The following is a 23,815-nucleotide window of genomic DNA, read 5'->3' as shown; positions in this document are numbered from 1 at the left end:
AGCATTCAAATAATACATCATTTGTGATGAATACTAAAATGTGTGATAGGAAAAAAAGGGCCATAAAAAAGAACACCAAAAGTGACAGTTAAAGGGAGTTCAAAAGGTGCTTTATGACAGGAATGACCCATGTTTTACCTCACTCCATCTTTAATATTAAAATACACAAACAATTCTGCTGTACTGGAGGACCACTGAGATTTTTCCATTCATTTAATTAAATATACAACAGAGAGGAAAGAAAATGCAATCTGCATGGTCTGTGGTCACAGCTTGAAAAGATTAATGGCTTCCAGGGCATAAAATAATCTAATAATAACCTTACATTCTTGAGAAAGAATGTTCTTATCCATGGCGATGAAGCTCAAATGAAATATACATTCTATCTTTGGCTTCTACCATTTCCAACCTGGCAGTATGCCTTGTTGTAATTTTGTTATGGTCCTCCAAAGCAGCTGCTAGCTTGTGAAATGATCTAACAGCAGGTTGGATTTTGTTTTGGAGAGATAACAACAGTCTGTGGTGATGACTGTGGTGTGTTGGCAGTAGATGCTGTCAGTCCGGTGTGCTCACAACAAGTCAGAAGACAGAAGAACGGTGCAGTGTTTCAGAGGATGGACTTTGTTTAATTTGCTGTGTAGAAGTGCATGGCTGTTTACTCTAATTTGTTGTGATGGCTTTTGTCAGTCCGCAACAAATATTTATCCAGTATCGCTCAGAAAACCTTCATCAAAACTCGTTTTTAGTAAAAGAATATCTGGTTGAAAGTGTAGCCAGCTGTCTCTGGTGATAGTGCCTGCCTCCTGTGCAGTCCAGCAGATTTAGGTCTTAATGAGTATGTAGATTGCTGTATGTAGAGGTGTCCATAAAAAGTCTTTGAAGTTTCCTGCAGAGAGCTCACCAGCAGAATTAATCAGATGAACTTCACATAACCTTCTGCACTGCTGAGAAAGGAAAGAGAAAATAGCATTGCATTGTGCCCTGACAGTTTAGGCAGTACATACTATACTTTCATCAAAGAGAGCATATGAAACGTATGCGGCTCCTATGACTAAATGAATGTATTCATGATGTTCTACGCCAAGCTATTAGATGAATTAAAAATATGTATCATTTATAGAGATCACAAATAATTATTTATATTAAAATATATGAAGTCTTTCGATGAGCATCACATTGATTCAACAAATGGTCATTGAAAAATGTTTAACCTTTAAAAATGTTGCTTTGCAGTTATTTATATAGTCATATTTCCCTTAACAATTAAAATAAAAATAAAAAAACAATTACCTGTTGATATTTGTTTCTTAACTAATAACTAAAAATAGATTAAAAAATAAATATTATATATATAAAATAATATGATGTTGTTTTGATTGATATTCAGTAAAGAAAGATAAGGCCTCTGAAATCTAGATAATAATGTATTACAACTTGTGTGATTTAATCATGGGAAATAAATTCATTTGTTTTATATATTCACTGTAAAAAAAAGTATATGATCAATTTCTTTAACTCATCAAAAAAAAAAAAAAAAAAAAAGTTATACAAGATTCAACTCATTTAAAGGTGCATTGCGCAACATTTAATGTTAAAAATACCCGTTTTTCTAACCCATACATGCTTGAACAATTGCCTGAAGGGCTGAATGAGCCCTTCTCTGATCACTGCGATTGCCTCTATAATCCTGTACAGTAAAATAAATAAGAGGGATTCGGGTCGGAATTTGAGACTGGGCCTATTAAATTGCCTATATTGCAGTTTCGCTTGTCGCCAGAGGGGGCATAGTTCTGCAAAAACTCAGAGACTTGCGCAATGCACCTTTAAGTTGTAATGACTTAAACATCCAAGTTGATTGTACTTCATTTTAAGGCAGCAACTTTTTTTTTTTTTTTACAGTGTTGTCCAAACAACATGGTAACACTGGCTTTAACAACTTCACTCTGAAAGGAAAATTCTGGATGCTTCAAAGTGTGTCTGGCACTGCTAAGCAAATTAGCGGTTGTGATGAGTGGCAGATAGTGGGCATGTAACAGTAATTTGTGTTATTTTGTTGTGTTACCTCATAGTAGGAGGATCAGTCTGCCACGGGCTCTGTCTGGCCCGATTAGACCTCTTAAACCCCATCTGATACAACACAGCATGTACTGCTACCCAAAGTCAGATTGTGCAGGGGAAGGGGAAGTCATCCAACCAAATAATAAAGTGTTATTGAGGGTGAAATGGGAATTTTAATTAGCTGGAGTCAAAAGTGCCATGTGGAACTTTAACAATGGTTGTGCACATTCACAATGACACTGCGTCCTCAGTCAAGCCCTGGTGATGTGACTACTCAGCCCAAACGTACGTCCTTCAGCCATTAAATGCTTTAATAGGGCAAAATCCCTTTATATTGCAGTGATCGAGATGCCACTCCCCATTTATGAACTGAAAGGTCCATTTTTACTAATTACTAATTCGTGATTTCGCCAACACTTTCAACCACAGTGACACAGTAGCTACAAGGATAGTCTGCCTAAAGTGACATGAGATGGATAGACATATATATTGTCTTTGCAGTGGTACTAGTAGAGCTGACTTCAGCTGGACAATGATAGAATTGAACTCTGTTTGCATAACTGGATCATTTTACTTTGTATCCCTGTAAAGCTGGTTTGAAACAATCTGTATTGTATAAAGTGCTATATAAATAAAGTCGACATGACTTGACAAGCTGGATGCATAATATCTGCTTCAAACGGTAGAAGACGTTTCTAAGTTTTGTTTCCTAAAATGGATTATAGGTAAATATCCACCTCATTCGGCACTCTTTTTATATTATCTGTCTAATGAAGTCCTGTTACTCTTTCGATGTGAGAAACCGCTGTAAATTATTCAGTGCATGAGTGATTCATTTGCGAATCTGGCATCGTCCGAACATGGTTTATGAAATATTGCAAGGGAAAATTATTCTACGGTGATCTCCACTGACAGACAAGAATTTGCAAGTAATATTTTAGTGATTAAACTATCAAATGAGCAAGTGATATCAGACAGCAGGATTGGAAATGTTATACAACTTTTGTGCTTTAATTCAACAGTTAAAGGCACAATATGTAACTTTTTTGCTTTAAAATTAGCAAAAATCACTATATCTATGTTATATATTTTTTTTAGTTGTGTACTTACATTATCCCGACTGTTTCCAACAACTTTCAAACCAGGAGAAATTTTAATTTAATTTTTAGACACGGGACGTTTCTTTATTTCCGGTTTGTCGCAGTCAATGGCGTCATATCCGCGTTGTCCCTGGTTTCCGCCTATGATTTCCGCTCGTACTGCCATGGTAACCAGAGCTATGAGCAGAGCCCTCTGATTAACCAAAGCGACAGACGCAGACAACTGTGGAGTTCGCAATGTCTATTTGCACACTGTTGTTGTTTCGTTCAAACATTACGGACCATGGCAAGCAGACTTTGGATAAAAAAGGAGAACTAAAACGAGAATCAACATCAGCGCGGTGTTTTCGAGATGCCGAGAGCTCCCATAGACAGTATATAAACGAGAGCTCCACGTCCGAGACTTCGACCGCTCCTACATGTACTTTATTAAACAGTTGAGCACATTTACATAAAACTAATCAATGTTATATAGTTCAACAATGATAAAATGTTAGAATATGATCTGTATGTTATTCTAATGTTGATCTAGCTTACTGCTAGTCTCATACAGACAAACTAACACATACATTTCAACACATTCAAATGCAGTTTAGTGTGATAGTGTAATGTTAGACCAAGTGAAACAGCGCTGCGTTACCTCACAAGTTTAATTTGTCTAATAAACTGACCTGTGAGTTGTAATTCTGCGTGTAGTTCGGTAGAATGAAATGTCCATATTCCTTTTATATCCGCGGGACTCGCGTCGCATGTGGAGCTGATAGCTGTCTCTTAGCAATGCCGAACTGCTTCATATCACAGTCATGATAAAAATATCGATGTATTCAGTCATCCATAAACATTATTAGATCGGTCGGCTTGACGTTGACGACAACATCCATAATTCTTAGCATGTGTTGCGTCATCAAACTACGCCTTTGTTATTGTAAAGAGGTTAGCGACCCCTAGTGGAGAAAAATTCCATACTGTGGCTTTAAATAAACAATTACGATAATACCGTGTGACCTACTGTCACAGATAGTCCAACGCTATCTCACAACCAATTCGTGAAATGTGGCTAATTCGTACGACCTCACTCGTATGAATTCGTACGATTTGTCTAAACCCCAGAAGAGGAAGATGAGCAAAGTAGTAATTCAAAATTGTTTAATTAACAACAGAAGAATCAAAGCAACAGTGTGCATAAATTGCACAAATAACATCAGACAAAGATGAACTGAAACAGATGGCATATATACACAGGATAACAAACTAAAATACAGACAGGTGTGCTAATTAATGTTAATGAAAAAGCATGGTAACTGATAATAAACGGGAACCTGAACAAAGAAACCGGAAAGCAAAGATACAGTAAACATACTAAAAGTCCTTGAAAACAAACTAAGAATAACTGTAACACCTATTTTTGATACAATATTAGTTACTTAGTATTTTTGAATGAATCAGTGTTTTGAATGAATCGATTGAGTAAATCATTCAATGACTCATTCATAAAGACAGTGGCTTTGACAGTGTTTGAAATAGCCCCTTATACCCTCATTCACTGTTCCCTACATTACTCCACTAAAACAGTCCACTTGAAGGTGTGAATGAAAACGAGTGAGTGAATTCGGACATAAGGGCTGCTGTTTGTGCTTGCTGTTTATTAAGCATTTGAAAATTTTACAAACTGGCAGCTCCAGTAGTAAGGTGAAAAGATTCTTGAACTCTGTCATGGAAACTATCATGGAAATCTTAATTAAAAATGTAATAAGTAAAAAGGAATTTATACCAGCATGACAGTGTTTCGAATGCATCGACAAAATGAATTGAACTTGTTGCCACACCGGAGGAACTATGTAACCTGCAGAATGTGTCACTGAAAAGTCACTTATCCACTCTGCAGTCTATCGACTGCCTAAGAAATTATGCAATATGCAAAGAAAAAGTAGCCTAAGTAAATTTCCCACTTTATAATTCTAGACTTGCCTAAATCAAGCACATGCTTGTGTATTCACTTGAATTGATGTGTTAATATGTGAGTTATAAGGGATATAAAGAGAGAGACATCACAAACATTGAATGGGATCTGTACACAGTCTTGTTGACCCATGCGGATCATCCTAGTGCTCATTGATTTACTCTTTAGTTGTGAAATCAAGCTGAACAGACCTGGGGCAGTCTGACCAGCCCATAATAACCAAGGTTACAGTCTGAGCTCAGAGTCACTGCGAGGTCATGCGAGACAGATTTGATGCAATGACCCATATCATTTATTCTCAATTAGGTGCAATTAAATACAGCAACAATCCTAAGCGCTTGTGTTGAGCTACACAATTTGAGTTAAACTTAGAACAATACAATGCAATGTTTATAGGCTATTTTCTGATCAATGAGAAATGAAGGAACTGTGTTTTGTTGTATAATTTTGTATGGAGATATAGCTTGAATCAGCTACAACAATACTAGTCAAAATAGTTTTAAATATAAATATAAACACAAATATACACCTAAGTACTAACGCACATAAAAAATGTACAATAAGATGATTAGATCAGTTCAGTTACCTTCTTCTCAAAACTCTTCATGCCATCTGAAAGAGAAGATCTCAGCTCACCATCTATTCAGAAGCTCAAACAGTGCCCATAAAGAAATGTCAGAGTCAATAGGGATAATAGCTCCTGTCTAGCTTAGATTGATCAGTTTAATTATTCATGCAGCTATAGCTCATGACATGAAAAAGATGTGGTGTCAATAGAGCTTCATTGATCCGCTGAGCTTCTTAGCTGCTGACTGCAGCAGAAACATTATTGTGCGATACTGCAGCATTGTACCTATTTTTACATTTTGACTGTGCTTTAATGCATCGTATGAAGCCATGCACTTCATCTGACTTTCTAATGTGTTTTGGGACTGGCACGGTACAGAAGGAAAATGTGAAAATGGATTTCTCCTTTTTGGACGTGGATGTTCATTATTCTCCAAATCCAGGCCAAAATATTGCCTTTGATTGCCTTATTATACCTCTAGAGGTCTAGCCTCAAACACATGCATGCTTTCTCCTGAGCTCACAATGGACCAATCCACAGCAATATACATTCTTAAACTGTACTTGATAAATCTATGCATGAATTCTCAATAATTTTCTTATGAATCCCACGCCGAGAAACTTTTAAAGAAAGCTATATAGCAACTCAAAGTGAGTTATTAGGACCTGTGTATATTACATCACTGCTGCAGTTTTAAATTCATATTTGCTAGCCTATCTTGGTGGAAAAGCAGTTACTGCTGCATGGCGATAATAGCAAGGAATGACATTCATGCTCTCAATAATGAATTGGCCAGGGAAAAACTCTCTCTTTTATTGTAGACACACTTACAGGGGAGAGAGTGAAAGAAAACTGTCTGTGTGTAACATATGTTACAAAATGATAGAGGGACTATTTATGAAGCAACCATACTTGTTGAATATAGCAACTAAAACAGTGTAAGCCTATATTTTTTTTTATTATTTTTTTGTAGAGTGTATAAGCCCCTGTGAATATGAGATGATGTGATTTAAAATAATCTTTCATGCTTAAAGGATTGCTCACACAAAAATGAAAGTTCTGTCATCATTTACTCACACTCACATCATTCCAAACCTGTATGACTTTCCACAGTGAAGCTAGAATTTTGGTAGTGTGCTGGGGCCTCATGTACAAAGACTTGCGTTGAATTCATACTAAAACATTGCGTACGGACAAAGCTATAAATGGAGATGTATGAATCTCTGCGTACGAAGGATCCCATGCATATTCTCTTTGTACATTCCAATTAACGTAAAATTGAGCGCACATGCACGAGCACAATGCCCCACCCAGTCTCCTCCCTTAATTAAATCAATTTAAATATGGTAATGAGTCCACTTTGGCAAAAGAAAGCAGTAAGAAAATGGCTAAAGCAAGCGACAAGAAACGAAACTTAACAGAAAGTGAATTGGAGGTGCTACTATCGGAGGTAGAAACGAGAAAATATTATTTTATTTGGAACTTTGTCCTCCAGAATTAATAACAAAAGAAAAAAATATGAGCGGGAGAGTTTGGCTGATCCCGTCAATGCGGTATTATTATTATTATTATTATTATTATTATTATATGTATTATACTACTTAATACCTATAATACTTAATATTTATATTATATTTGATATTATTTTATTGTATTTATAGACTAAGGATTGTATCAATTTGCATATGCTTTTATATGTTCTTACTTAATTGCATAATTGATAAAATATTCCCTTAAGGCTCGTGTGACAATATATGTAAATTATTTTATAAATTGCAAATTAATAGCAATGCTTCCCACAGGTGGTGGTGCGATAGACTTGTAGAACAATTCATTGTAATGTTTGCAACTTCACTTCATTGCCTGTAAGAGTCGCCAACGGACAAAAACAATGAGAAATGTACGTACGCCAGACATGAAATTGGTGTGGAGGAACGCACATTCTCGCGTTAATTTCACTGTTAGTACATCCGACCGTGAAAGCTGGCGTACGCAAAGTTTATGTGCGTACGCAAGATTGATACGTGAGGCCCCTGGTCTCTCTTTTTTGCATGCAATTACAAAGATGACAATTGAAATTGGCTACTATTTTACCTGTACATTATCCTAAATATTCAGGCACAAGTTGCATTTGTATGAAACAAACGCTGAGTTTGCGATGACATCCGAACCACAACCATCCAATCAATTCCCCAAGGACAAAATCAAGTCCCGCCCCACATTTTTTCTTGTTCGAGAAGCCGTTTCACTCTGATATACATCCCAACAGGGAAGAAAAGGCTATTGCATCCTCTGTTATGCTGACTTTTAACAAAAAACATTCACTCAAAACACCCCAGATTCAAACTCAGGTCGCCAGCATTACAATTCCATTGCACTATTATCTGGTCACCTCATGTGGCCCACTGATCATTTAGAACATCACCTTCTCTATCCTCAATTAGAATGTCATCCATCATGGCTGTAGCACCAAATCCCCACTCCAGTCAGAGAGGTGACAAAGAGCTGAACTGTGGGAAGAGTGCCTGAGTGTCTAACAGAGGGAATCACTCCACATGAGCGCACTTGACTGGCAGTGGCAGGACGTCACCTTTAATCTCTTTACTGACAAAACTCATTCAGTTCTTCAACAACAGCTCATTTGCATCATGCTACATCACATACAGAATGTGTTGATATTAAGAGTTCAAATTGTTTAGATAAAAACTGCATTCTTCTGTGAGATTGCTTGCATTGATGTAGCTCCTCTATTATTTACAGGTGTTTTATCGCTCTCAGTTGAAGCTGTCTTGTTCCGTGTCCGATGAATTAATCTGCCATTCGAGCATTGTTCATTCACTTAACATTTCACATGTTCTTGAAAGCAGAAATTTTGCAGACATTAGTAACAATGACCAAAAACATCACACTTTAAATAGCCAAAAAAGGTAACCCTTACAGACTTAACCCAGCTAACAGGGGACATTCTCAGAACTTTGGATAATGTTCTGGCAGGGTTCTCTCAAAGATATGAACAAACGTTCTTACAGTAACGTTAACAGAATGTTCTTTTAAAGTTATTTGGCATTAAATAATATCCTCAAAACATTAGCACAAAAAACATTATTTACATATCATTCATGGAACTTTTTTTCCCTGAAATGGTTTAGTTGGACATTTATCTAATGTTTTTTTGTTTTGTTTTATGTAATAGCTACTTGATACTTTTGAATGGTCTCTGAACATTCTGAAACATTCCCATAATATTTGCAAAATGATAAAATGGAATCTTCTCTTACATTTTGGCTCTAAACCATTTTAACAGGAACATGAAGAAATAACATTACTGGAAACATTATCATTCATTTTGATAATACATTTTGGTTGGACTTTATTTCGATGGTCCACTTAAGACATTCTACTAACCTATAAGTAACTTGTCAACTAACTCTCATTAGTAGACTGTATTTAGGTTAGCGTTAGGTGTTAGGGTTCAGGTTAGTTGAATAAGTTAACATGTAGTAGCAAAGTTACTGTTGGGGAGCATAAAAATAAAGTGTTAGCAGATATGACAGTCTACTAATACTCAACACTCTAATAATGACTGATAGTTGACATGTAGTTGCAAATTTACTAGAATGTCTAAACTTGACCGCCGAAATAAAGTGTTACCCATATTTGTGTTAGCTGGGAAAGACTTGTATGCATTTCAAAATGAGTCATGTCTTCATGGTCACCGTGATTTTGCCAAGTAAGACATGTTCCTGGATCAACATATTTTGCTGATCCTGGAACAACATTTCAGGACAAAAATGTAATCCTAACCCTATCCTTACCCCTAAACCTAACATAACCCGTAACTTATCCCTTAAATCAGAGGGAAATAATGGCTGAATAACACTGATGTAGAAGCACCTAACGTCTAAACTTGACATAAACTGTAAACTTGTCCCTCATATTTGATTGATTGTTTGAAATGTTGTTCCAGGATCAACAAATGGTGATCCAGGAACATGTTGTACTTGATGAAATCACATTCACCATGTCTTCATGCAAAGGATTAGGATGTGAATCTGCACTAGAACCAGAATAAGTCATTACTGCAGTTATTAGCCTGCTGGCAGAGCGAAAATGCCTTCATATAAAAACTGAAATCTCATCAACCACTAAAGAAGCACAATAAGATCATAATGTATCCATCTAAAAGGCAATAGAGAATTTAGCGTAATAAAATCAGTGTTATTTCTAACATTGATCTTTTGCTGAAAGTCAGGCAGGAAAATCGGAGTCACACATCATGCAGCAGCAGGCGTCCACGGGAAGTGATTCTGGACAACGTGGGAACACTGAATTGCCTTAATGGCCATAATAATGTTCAGCTATTAGCGTAGGGCAGTAATATTTGATATAGCCCACACATTTACAGTGCTGTTTAATCCTGTTGCGCAGTGGACGGCAGTGCTTTGATTGACCCACTAATATGCCAGTGGTTCTGACCCACCTGCAGTTTAGTCCATCAGTCCATTAGCTTCCTCACCATTAGTGAACCAGGCTGGGCGATTTTCACATCTTACTCTGTCCTCCTTTCAAACCCTCAATCACTCCCACCACCATACATTTGCATGCACATTATGCCTTTTTATCTTATTTTAACCCTTTGAACACTACTCACTGTGTATTTATTTAGTTTTTTTGTCTAACTTCTGATAATAGAGTGTGAATGAAAAACTAGCAGTCCTCCCACAAGAAATGTTATAGCTTTACATGTTGTTTGCATTGCCATGAAAGTCGCAGTCAACATGAAACAGCATTCACAAATAATTCCATAATGTGATATATTTCTGTGTAACAGGATATTACTTGAGAAAAAAAATGTAGGGGGGGACTTGATTTTATCCACTAGAAACTGATTGAATAATGAAAAATAATAAGAGCACAGTTATGTCAGAGGCAGATCAAGATATATTTTGCTAAAGAATTATGAAGACAAATATAATAATAAAAAAAAATTAGCAGTTTAGTCATCAAAAGTCATGAAACTCTAGAGGGTGCAGAGTGATCGTGCTTGACATGCAATCTACAAACAATCCCATCATTACTGAATGGCACAAGCTGATTGGCCTATGTTGATCCTGCAGACAATGAGAGTGCTTGTTCAACATTTAAATAGTCTGGTTCATTGTTTGCTGTGAGCTAGTCCTGCAATGTGTTATCAGAGTTCCTCTGAAATCCTCCACCTCCCCCAGCTCCACCTGTCTAGATCTGCTACAGGATTTATATAACTATCTATGCAGCAGCAGCATATCTCACATGCCAAAGTAGAGCTATAAAATGAAAGTGGGCCATCTGTGACAAATCATTTGGTTTAAAAATAATTTGAATACAAAACGTTTGAGTTCATGTTGAGCTTGCTGATTTTTCATTGCGTACTTCAATATCTTCAAATCTGTGCACAGTTTGAGACACTGATGAGGTCTCTTCTGAAACAATGACTGGGGTGTTTGAAGACTTCTTTTGGTTTCTGTAATCCGCTGTCTGTGAATGCTGTCTAGAAGCAACAATTGAGATCTTACTGTAAAGAGATCTCATTTGTGATATTTCTTTTCTGACTGGATTACCCAGAGCTAGCCGCAAAGCTGGGACAGAGATGGGTCTTGTGCATTTTGCCCACTTGGGTCCCACCTAGTACCAAGTGCCATCCTTTAACCATGTGGGCAGTTGGTATGGGGCCATTATGGAACCCGCGGACAATCCCATACAGAGCCCATTTTTCAGCCTATTTCAAACCCACATGGGCCCCATATACAAATGTTGGCCGGGTTAAGCTGGGACCGAGATGGGTCTTATGCATGCTGCCCACTTGGGCCCCACCTAGTACCAAGTGCAATCCTACATGAAATCTATATGGGCAATTAACATGGGGCCATTATGGAACCCCCGGACAATCCCATACAGACCCCATTTTTCAGCCCATTTCAAACCCACATGGGCCCCACATACAAATGTCTACTGGGTTAAAGCTGGGACAGAGATGGGTCTTGTGCATTTTGCCCACTTGGGTCCCACCTAGTACCAAGTGCAATCCTACATGAAATCCATCTGGGCAATTAACATGGGGCCATTATGGAACCCGCGGACAATCCTACATGGGGCCCATTTTTCAGCCCATTTCATACCCATATGGGCCCCACATACAAATGTTGGCTGGGAAAAACCCCAACAGCTGATATGGTAAATAAAACATAATTTTAACAGGATTGGAAAAATACGTCTTGGCGTTTATGCTATTAAACACTCCACTGTATGGCTTAATATGTGTGTATAATTGGATCCTTGTGGAGCCACTCAAACTGTTAAATGCTCAGAATGAGCTGCCAGCCCACATCTCAGCTCAAGAGGAGAGTGAGAGAAAATACTTTTTTTTTCTTATCGATACAGTAATGCTACACAACCATGACCTGTTGGGAAATTGGACGTGTGACAAAAGCGCAAGAAGATAAATGCAGGATGGTATTCTTGAATTTAAGTAAGCTCTGTTTGTGATACTATTTACAGATCTGCCCAGATAATTCAAGAGTGAATTGGCACAAACAGGTAGCAGGTCTTCATAGTCTCGTGGGCTCCACCAAAGTGACAGAATCACACAAACACAGGCTAGATGCTATGCCTGGCGAATTCATCAAGATGTATGACAGATTATAAATCAAGTCTGTGCGAGTTGCCCCAGAGATTTAGGCCTTAAATATGATAAGACAGATGGAGCATTGCACTCCCTAGGTATCCACCTCTCTCTGCCACTTTATGAGACTGTCTCCTTTCATTGTTCCCTCAAAAGTTCACTCAAACACCTTCTGCGGTTTATCTTGAGATTGCATTCCAATGTTTATTCTAATGTTTATGGCTGCATTAAACGAATGGTTAACCCAATGTTTTCTCATCCTCATTATTACACGGCACACTAGAATTATTGATTCTGATTGGTCAGTTACTGCATTCCACAATTTCCTAATTCTTGATGTCGTCCATGGAAACACTGGACTGTACATCACTCTGATCGTAATGTAAATCGGTACTACTTTCCCTCAGATCACTCTACAAACTTGCACTTTCTTGTTTCATACTGTACAAATGCAGCTCCATCTAGTGTCATTTTCACAACAATCAGTTTTCACAATGAATATTGCTGCAGCATTCATCCTGTTGCTAGGCCAATTTTTTTTATACATTGAAATTGATTATTTATTTATTTTCTTTGAGGAGGTTTTAAGATAATAGGCAGGTAAATAAAATAACTTAATCTCAAATTAATATTGTATGACCATGCATTTATTCATTGTGGGTCATATAATATGATGGAAAATGGATAAATCCGGTCACTGTTGCAAGTGAGTTTTGATATGTGCATTTTGGAAAATGTCTCCTTTTGTGTTTCACATAAGAAACTAGGTTTTAGAGGTTTGGAAAAATGTTAAATTGAGTAAATAATGACATTTATTCATTTAATAACGGCCAACTTACTATGATATAACTACCCAAGAAAAAAAAAAAAAGATAAAACCACACTGTGGATGTTTTTCACATTAAAGTGATAGTTCACCCAAAAAATAAAATTAGGTTATCATTTACTCACCCTCATTCCAAAACTGTGTGACTTTCTTTCTTCTGTAGAACATGTAATCTGGCCATTTAATGAAAGGCAATGGTCACCAAAACTATTTAATTACCAACATTCTTCAAAATACCTTCTTTTGTGTGTTCAGAGAAGAAAGAAATCCATACAGGTGTGAGTAAATGAAGACAACATTTTAATTTAGGAGTGTCTTTGATACTTGTATAGCTTTGATACAGTGCACATTCCTGCTGAATTTAGACACATTCACGGTGCTAAAGGGGCAAAAGTCTTCTTATCATAAACATTTATTTTGCTTTGATCGTCCATTAGGCAAAATACTGTTGTGTCACAGTACTACTGTACTACTGTTGGCTGTTGTAATGAGATTCAGAGAGCAACATGAACAGCCTCAGGCCTTCATGCACATGAAACAGAGCTTAGCAGAAGTGTGTCTTCGTATCTGTTGTGCTTCATCAGCCACTAACAAGGACAACAGTGGTAGCTATACAATACAGGTCCTGAATATTAAATAGCCAAGTTTCAATTATCTTCCTTTTTCAATTATAAAAATTCAGCCCCTCATCTAGAAAAACGTGTCATGGTTGTTTGCTTCCATGTTCCTTTCATCAAAAATACAAAGGAGAGGACGGCGTTTCTGCTCTCTATAATGACCAAACTGCTTCACAGCATATTACATCTGTTATCTGACTCTATCTTTTAACTCTCAAGAATGTAATAATAATATGATCTGATTACAGCAGCAGCAGTTTGTTTTCATTTGTTTCTCCATTAATCCTATGTTTTTGTCCTCGACTTGAATTTAACTTTGAAACGAAAGTCCAAACCCGTTTGTGTGACTGACATCACGTGGTAAACGCATAAAGTCACACTTTCCACCATTTTATGTACTTTGGAAGTGTTGATGTATTAAAATTTCTAGTCTATGAGGTTTGACCGAATATATTTTCGCTTAACTTTGCTGTTAGGCTACATACATTACATCAGCATAATCATCCACAGCTTTATGAATTGGACAGTGAGTGTCAACAAGTGTTGTTATAAAATTGTTATCATTGTGCAATGTTTATTTGTGTACAAACATTTTAGAATAATCACTCATGAGGGAAAAATTAGAAAATGTATTAACATCAGTCTATTAGGCTTTCGAAGTTAGTGTTTCGTTGTCTTATTGCACCATCTAGTGGTGTGTTCTATTTAGACGCTTTGTACTCGTATAACATTTGCATACTAGCACTTAAAAACGCGATTTGATAAACATTTCTTGTGTTCTATTTCCTGCTTATTTAATGAGTTTATGCTTTTTAAAGTGATACATTTAAAAAATAAATTTCAATAGGCTTTCTTTATTGTGAAAATATACTTTTAGTATAAAAAGTATTTATTGAATCCTCTTCCATTCCTCTGAAGTATGTGGTACCCTAACTTAAACTATGCTGAATATTGCCTACAGGCTTATCTTCTTTTAGTATATTTTTTAGACTCTGTCATGATTCACTACAGTCTTTGGGCCCACCTCATAGTCTTTCTCGAAGTTATTACAATCAACACTGAACTGAACATGCCATAGGCCTATATATCTATAGGCATTGTCACATTCTTGGTTTGTTCTATTCAACACACATGAAGATGTACGAATTCAAAAGTCTTCAGATAATACACAGGAATACAAAATAGCATAAACACTCAAAGTAAAGACGATAACCGACAGTAAAGCAAACAAGGGGTTCTAAATAAGACACAGGTGTAATAATAATAAACCAAGGAAATTAACAAGGAGATTAACAAGACTAAACTGCAAGGAAACACAAGAAACAAAAGCATGAATGAAAACAATGAAATCTAGCATAACCCTCACAATAATATAGGCTATATTATGTAATAATTTGATTATAGGTGAGCACTGAAGAAAGCAATGTGCTGAAACTTTTGCTCATGCTTGTCTAGTTTTTAATTCACGTGCACTTTTGCACTATACAGTTTATGAAATAAAAATATATTTTTCTAGACTTTCTCCAGTCTGGATCTAATTCAGTGTGTGGTTAGCAATTTCTTTGTTTGTCAACATTGACTTTTTGGGCTCTATAAATCTGAGGCAAAAAGGATTCTACCTATTTTGAGCACAATAATTTCTTTCAAATTTGACGTTTCATTATCAAGTTTGTTGCTCTACAAAGGCTTGCCACCAGGTGGACATTTTCAACCACCCTTGATTTACCTTTACACATTAGATATGCGAATATAGCCAGTATGTATATGGGATGCTATGATTAAATTAAAGTGCTGATAAATAATGCTTTTCTTTTGTATTTATATTATTGAGATTTAAGGGTTTTTTCAACTTCTTGGAGATACATGCCACTGTTTACTATTATATTATATTATATTATATTATATTATATTATATTATATTATATTATATTATATTATATTATATATCCTTGAATTATGTTTTTTTATTTACCAATCATTGTAACGATGTAAATAAAAATCTCTCTGGAGGAAAGCAGGAGCAGTTCCAACCATCACCATCCGCGAGCATGGCGCTGCATCCCTGACTGAGCTCCTGTGCTCTGGGTGGGGCTTTGCCAGCAGTGGGGCATTTCCTCCAGTGTCGGGTTTCTCCAGCGCACTGGCATTTAAATCTGCTGCAGTGGAAAGCCCGTGGACGACTGTCATCGTGAGTGAATCTGCTCCGCTGCAGGATTTTCGCTCTTGTTTTCTTCTCCCTTTCAATTTTCCAACACTGTGTTTATTGCGTTCGCTGAGTGATACATTGTTGCGTCTAGCGGCGCGCGCTTTTATTCTAACAAAGCCTGAATGAAAGGCTGCCTGTTTTGCTATGTTTTTGACCGTGACATATTCGCAGAATATTATATAATGCATCATATTTTTTAATTATGGTCTAGTCTTTTGTGCATTTTGTGTCGTGAGTGGCCTAGAGACTAGGGAACATTTTCAATGGACTCTTAAATACATCTACGTCAGAAAAAAAGTCATTCATTTGAATATTGCTCGTTGGTGCATATTGTGATATAATTGTCTTTGGAAAACCGAAATAATCGTGTAAGGTTGCCTATTCTCGAATTGCACCATGTTCAGCTGGTTAGGAACCGATGACAGGAGGAAGAAGGATCCAGAAGTCTTCCAGACTGTTAGTGAAGGACTCAAGAAGCTCTACAAAACCAAACTGCTTCCACTGGAAGAGCACTACAAATTCCACGAGTTTCACTCTCCCGCTTTGGAGGATGCAGATTTCGACAATAAACCCATGGTTCTTCTGGTGGGACAGTATTCCACTGGCAAAACCAGCTTTATAAGGTATGATGTGTGTTTTGGCTCCTGTTAAACAGGTGCTGGTGTCCTGAGCACTGTAAGGACATCAGCCAGGAAACTTTCTAATAATGTTTATTATTGTTATTCATGAGAATATATTTTAATAATTATAATAATATAATATTTAACAGGATACATGTAATAATATTTTGTGTGTCACGCACCTATTTTTTGTGAAAGATATATTCAGGACTGAGAAGCTCGCAACAACGCGTTGCAGTAAAATCAGAAAATATTCCCCATTTATGATTTATTAAAAGTCATCTCAAACAGCACCACTTAAATATTTGGTATATATTTATAACTGTCGCAATCACATTTGCAACATCCAAAACCAGGTTTTCAAGTTCCATGTGAGATTCCTCACAATCCTATAAGCCACAAAATGTAATGACTTCAGTGACACAGATTTATCATTCATCTGTTTACGTGAGAATTTCTGTGTTCATTGAATACAGATCTTGATGTTACATGCTAAACAAAGTTTAGCATAGTACTATAATTTTAGCTTGGACAGAGACTGTTAACCTGTCAACAGAACAGGCCTGGCTCCAGCTGTAAGATGTATCTGTATGACACAATGTCGCTGCTGTGGTGTGATGCTTGTCTGAGGGGTTATTTAAGGCTTTCAGGTCTAAAAAGAAACGCAACAAACTACTAAAGATCACCAGGCAACAAGAGACACTTCCAATGACTCCAGCATTGCCATAGTTACTTGTTGTCACTAATAGGTTCCAGAATGCAGAAAAGTTTACAGATGTAAATGTGGATGGAGACACACCATTTATCCATTTGAAAAGTGGTCATTCCAACATTTTTAAGACTAACCTGAAGATTATTCTGATAGACAAGTTAAACGAATAGCTTAAAGTTAGTACTTTGTAAGCAAGTGTGATATTAGGCCTAACAGTTATTTGAGCTTTTTGTAGGTATATGCAAACATTCTGAATTCATTAAGCAAGTTGTAGATTTTTTTAAACAATTATATAATGCTAAAATTTTAATGAATCAACTTTTCTTCTAACTGTGAATGATACTACTGTTCAAAATTGAGGTCAGTAAAAACATTTTTTGAAAGAAATTAATACTTTTATTCAGCAAAAATGCATTCAATTTAAGTGACAGTATAGACTTTTGAAGAAAAATATATATATTTTGAATGCATTGAACAGCATTTATTATGAAAAAAGCCTTGAATGTATTCCGGTTTCCACAAAAATATCAAGGTGCATCACTGATGATAATATGTTTCTTAAGTGATGAATCAGCATATTAGAATGATTTCTGAAGTATCACGTGACACTGAAGACTGGAGCAATGATGCTGAAAATTCAGCTTTCCCAGAATAAATACAATGTTTAAATGTATTAAAATAGAAAAGTTATTTTAAATTGTAATATCTTAAAATATTACTGTTTTTACTGTATTTATTAGTAAATAAATGCAGCCTTATGTTGACCATAAACTCCTTTAAACATTTTACCAACCCCTAAACTTTTGAATGTTAGTGTATATATTTTCTGATTCATAACCATCATAAAATGTAATGTCATTGGCTATAGTTCATTTTAATAACATAATCCGGGATTTTTTGAATAACTAGGCCATGTTTGTACCAGAGGTGAGTCTTAAATGTGAGAGTGAGGTATTGTCCTGCACTAGCAGTAACAAATGTGCCTTCTCACTTTGGCTCTGGCTCTCTTTCCTCCTGTGCATTATTCATGAGGGTCGTGAGAGCCTCAGTGGACACAGTGTCTGTTCTGCTGACTGCACACATAACTGTGAAAGAAAATAAGCTCAACTTTCTCTGTATGTTTCCTGAATGTGCGAAAACCCATGAAACACTTCATAATAATGTCATGAGGAGTTTCATGCATGCTTAACACTGAATCTTTTCAACATGGTCGCATAATACAAAAGTGTTGCTCTGATTCATTTTCGTCACTTTGTTTATTATAAATGGTGGAGATACCCCTGGTTTTGACATCACAAAGTTGTAGCTCATGAATGTTAATTAGATTATGCACAAACATTTAAAATTATATTTTACCGTTTTAATAGATTACATATATATTATGTGATGTATAGACCAGATCAGTGTATCTACCAAAAAGTTAGGCAATATTTTTTAAATGTTTATTTTTAATTTTATGCTCAAAAACACTAATATTGTCAATTATTATTCCAATTTAAGATAACTGTTTTAATATAATTATTCATTCTTGTAACTGCAAAGCTGAATTTTCAGCATCATTACTCCAGTCTTCAGTGTCACATTATCCTTCAGAAATCATTCTAAAATGCCGATTTGGTGCTCAAGAAACATTTATCAGAGAAGCTTGCAACAACGCGTTGCTGTAAAATATTTCCTATTTATGATTTATTAAAAGTCATCTCAAACAGCACCACTTAAATATTTGGTATATATTTAAATAACTGTCACAGTCACATTTGCAACATCCAAAACCAGGTTTTCAAGTTCCATGTGAGATTCCTCACAATCCTATAAGCCACAAAATGTAATGACTTCAGTGACACAGATTTATCATTCATCTGTTTACGTGAGAATTTCTGTGTTCATTGAATACAGATCTTGATGTTACATGCTAAACAGAGTTTAGCATAGTACTATAATTTTAGCTTGGACAGAGACTGTTAACCTGTCAACAGAAAAGGCCTGGCTCCAGCTCTAAGATGTATCTGTATGATTTGGTGCTCAAGAAACATTTATCAGTTGTGCACCTTAATATATATATATATATATATATATATATATATATTTATCAAATTAATGCATCCTTGCTGAATAAAAGTATATAAAAGCATTTCTTAAAAAAAAAAAAAATAATAATAATCGTACTGACCCCAAACTTTTGAATGATTGTGTATATTTTGAGCCAGGGACAGATTTGTTTTAATTTAATTTTGTTTTGTGATTTCACAGGGTTACAGAAAAAAGATAGATAACTTCCTCTGTATTATACACTGATACACTGGCCTTGGAAAAACATCCAAATGACGCCAGTGTTCTGTTGACACTCTTGTGTTACTGGCATAAACTGCAGCTAATAAGTTTTCAGCTGAGGCCAAGTGTCCTGTAGTTACTCAAACTCTCATTTTGACCTACACTGTATTCCAAACAGTCTGAGTGCCGTCACATGTCCACAGCAGGGTTTGTTTGAATGACTCTGTTCCGAGAAGAGTAAACATTATCTTAGCAAACTCGCATTCTCTTTTAGAGTGTTGCTTTAACCATCTAAATCGTGTGAACATGGTCTTATGAAGTGTCCATTACAAGTCTGAGAACACATTGGAATTTTGGGACATGTTATGATTTATATAGTCACAGCGTGTACAAATCACAACATGTAAATAGGAAAATGTTGACGTTATTTTGTCACTTATTGGGAGCAGTATGCTAGCTGGAGCCATTTACCTCCAGTCTTTGTGCTAAGCTAGGCTAGCGGTGGGTGCGTTAGACAGAGTTACGACACACACGGAGATGAAAAGGGTATGTGTGGACTTATCTAACTCTGGGGGATACGGTGAGTTGAATAAGCTAAAGTCCCAAAAAGTCTGTGTGTTCCTTTAAGTACTGTTAAATTCAGATACTCTAAAACTTTTAAAATGTTTATTTTTATATTTATTTTACACATGATAATGTCCGTTAGAAGTGTTTTGATCTAAATGAATCTCTTTTTATAGATATCTCCTGGAGCAGGACTTCCCTGGTATGCGGATTGGTCCAGAACCCACAACTGACTCCTTCATAGCAGTGATGCATGGCAACATGGAAGGACTAATTCCAGGAAACGCACTGGTTGTGGATCCCAAAAAACCCTTTCGGAAACTCAACGCCTTTGGCAATGCCTTCCTTAACAGGTTAGATTAAAACAATAATGTTTTATTTTAGTTCTCATGTTTATTTTAAATGAACACGCACACACACACACACACACACACACACACACACACACACACACACACACACACACACACACACACACACACACACACACACACATATATATATATGCTAAAGAGGCAATAAATCAAGTTAGGCTACATTCAAAAGTTTGTCATACAATTTCACAGTTATGACTCTTTTTTTATTATTAATTGTTTTAGTGTCATAATTAAGTAATTCAAGAAAAGTATTACATTTGGGTATTGTTTACATTTATGAATAAAAAAAATTGCCAATAAAATTACGCATTTCCTATATATTCTATATTATAAATACAATGAGAGAAATAACAGACTATATCACACAATGTTAAGGCAATATCCGATTCAGTTTTTGCAGCAAGGAATTTTGATAGATCAAACCAACATTTTTTTGACATAGAAATTCCCTGGGGGTGAATTTTGCGTTTTCTTGCCTGAAAAACGTTTCCATAAATCTTCAACTAAAAAAAATGTCAGAAGTAACATGGTCTTCCTGACTCATGATGACATCACAGAGGGGGCTGGTGCTAGGCAACATTCCTCCTCTTGATTGAGTTTCCTCATGCTGTCTGATCCACTGACCTCCCGTCACATGATTAAGCCACAGACAGAAAAGAGCTCACCAGCATAAGCAGGCTGTCATTCACAGTCTGAAAATTACTCAACAATAAAAGTGTGACAGTTTTTATGAATAAATCCCTAAGGATGCAATCGCATGCGTGTGATTATTTGTGCAAGTGGTCTGTGCTGCACATTGTAGTCTAAGGGTTTGGCAGGCTGCGCTGCTTGTTGTGCAAATCAGCAGAAAAACTCTTTGCCTTTTGCAATCGAGAATCAACCAAGTTGCATATTTTTGAAATTTTCTCATGCAATTCTGTCAGAAGACCAGCAACACACACTTTTTAAGGGATAATTCACCCATAAATGAAAGTACTGTCATCATTTACTTAACCACATGTCAGTCCAAACCTGTATGACTGACTTTCTTCTGTGAGAAGATAGTTTGAAGAATGTCAATATGAAAAACATTAGGGACCAAAACAATAATGACCTCCATTGTGTGGACAAAAAAAAAATAGTTTGAGTTCCACAGAAGAAAAGAATGACATGAAGTTGAGTAAATGGTTACAGAATTTTTGGTGAAATTCCTCTTTACCTTCTTTCTGCCAATACATTTTCTCTTCACAGTTTGGTACAAGGAGGTAGTAAACATGCTCATGCGATATTACTTGTCATGCACCCTTTTTGGCTGTGGGTTTATGTCATTTGAAATGCTTGAGACAACTGCCCTGGTTTTCAGATATATTTTTAGATATGTATATAATTTATGAATGCACAAATAGCAGCAGCTCAGTGTACATGGTGTAAACTACAGCATATAATTATACATCAAATTATTTGACAATACAAGCAAGACCGCAACAAATATGGTTATTTTGCAATTAGATAAAAAAATATATTTTGAGTAGTTTCTCATATTAAATAAAACTCTCCAGCTTAAAGGGTTAGTTCACCCAAAAATGAAAATTATGTCATTAATGACTCACCCTCGTGTCGTTCCAGCCCGTAAGACCTCCGTTCATCTTCGGAACACAGTTTAAGATATTTTAGATTTAGTCCGAGAGCTTTCTGTTCCTCCATTGAAAGTCAATGGACGGCACACTGTCCATGTCCAGAAAGGCAGTACAGACATCATCAAAGTAGTCCATGTGACATCAGTGGCTCAATCTTAAGTTTATCAAGCGACGAGAATACTTTTTGTGCGCAAAAAGTAAACAAAAATAACGACTTTATTCCATTATTCATTTCCTTCTCTCTGGAGTTCACGTAGTGTTTTTGCGTAGCGCGTCTGTGTTGTACGTCACACGCATCACACATGACCAGCGTCGGCCAATAGTGAGCCTACGTGTGACGTACAACACAGACGCGCTGCGCAAAAACACTACGTGAAATAGCTCGAGGCCTAGAGAGAAGGAAATGAATAGTGGAATAAAGTCGTTATTTTTGTTTACTTTTTGCGCACAAAAAGTATTCTCGTCGCTTGATAAACTTAAGATTGAGCCACTGATGTCACATGGACTACTTTGATGATGTCTTTATTGCCTTTCTGGACATGGACAGTATGCCGTCCATTGACTTTCAATGGAGGAACAGAAAGCTCTCGGACTAAATCTAAAATATCTTAAACTGTGTTCCAAAGATGAACGGAGGTCTTACGGGCTTGGAACGACATGAGGGTGAGTCATTAATGACATAATTTTCATTTTTGGGTGAACTAACCCTTTAAAACGTTCATATTTGGCCTAAACCGCTAGATATGTTGTACTAACGTTAGGTTTGGTGCCAGATGTTCAGTAAATGTTAATGCTAGAATGTTCTCTTCAGTTCTTTCAAGTTGTTTGTGTCCAACATGTTCTAATAGTAACGGTCAAAAGAAGAGCAAATGATGTTAGGAAAAAGTTTCCCTAGCCTGAGGTCCTTAGCAATTCACTCCAAAACATGACACACTTTTTCTGGGCCTAGTTCACACACTATAAGCCACAAAAGCCATGCATAACATTTTGGCTTGCTTTTAAAGCGTCTCAGGGCCGACATTTTTTCTCAGGCTATAAAAATGTAAAGTCTTACTTGCTTTTTATGTTTTCCATGTCCAACTTGGTCAAACTTCAGGGGTAAAATAATGGTTTATGGCACTCTGCTCCTTATATATCTATGCCAAGTTACTGCAACTTCACAGTTTTGCATATTTAGGACTTTTTAGTTGAGAGCTTGTTGAGCACAAGCTCAAATCAAGAATGAAGCATACAACTGTAGAAAGTGAGATGAATATTTTCACTTTAAAGAGAGAAGAAAGACAAGCTCAAATCAAGAATGAAGAATATAAGTGTAGAAAGTGGGATGAAGAAGGATTGCAGTGTCCTTGAGTGTGACTCCTGTTTGTTTGGGTTGGCCTTCAGGTTTGTGTGTGCCCAGCTACCCAATCCTGTTCTGGAGAGCATCAGTGTGATTGACACTCCAGGAATCCTGAGCGGAGAGAAACAAAGGATCAGCAGAGGTAACCGACTGCCAAAATGCATAAACGCACATGTGCGCAAAATAAAAATGTCGACTGACCCAGGAGCTATTGTGTACACTACTGTTCAAAAGTTTGGGTCAGTACACTTTTTTTACTGTTTTTGAAAGGTCTCTTTTTGAAACCCTGAAACATTTTTTTTTCAGGATTCTTTGATGAATAG

At 36.4% G+C, this 23,815-nt stretch overlaps 1 protein-coding gene across 2 annotated transcripts in view; it reads left to right on the top strand.

Moving 5' to 3' along the window:
* The first annotated feature begins 15,807 nt into the window (after positions 1–15,807).
* Positions 15,808–23,815, top strand: part of ehd3 (EH-domain containing 3) — a 30,921-nt gene continuing 22,913 nt past the window's right edge. Inside the window, exons 1-4 of one of the 2 annotated variants that reach the window (XM_081379165.1) lie at positions 15,808–15,975; positions 16,398–16,616; positions 20,337–20,513; positions 23,537–23,634. In XM_081379165.1, the coding sequence (XP_081235291.1) occupies positions 16,567–16,616; positions 20,337–20,513; positions 23,537–23,634 (325 nt within the window). In that variant the 5' untranslated portion in view covers positions 15,808–15,975; positions 16,398–16,566. Of the gene's footprint in view, positions 15,976–16,255; positions 16,617–20,336; positions 20,514–23,536; positions 23,635–23,815 lie in introns of those variants that run through there. The other variant, XM_081379164.1, reaches the window with a different exon arrangement.

The sequence above is a fragment of the Scardinius erythrophthalmus genome (genome assembly GCF_964197995.2).
Source record: "Scardinius erythrophthalmus genome assembly, chromosome: 11".
Taxonomy (NCBI): Eukaryota; Metazoa; Chordata; class Actinopteri; order Cypriniformes; family Leuciscidae; genus Scardinius; species Scardinius erythrophthalmus.
Note: the sequence above shows the minus strand (reverse complement) of the source record. Positions and strands in the feature narration are given on the sequence as shown.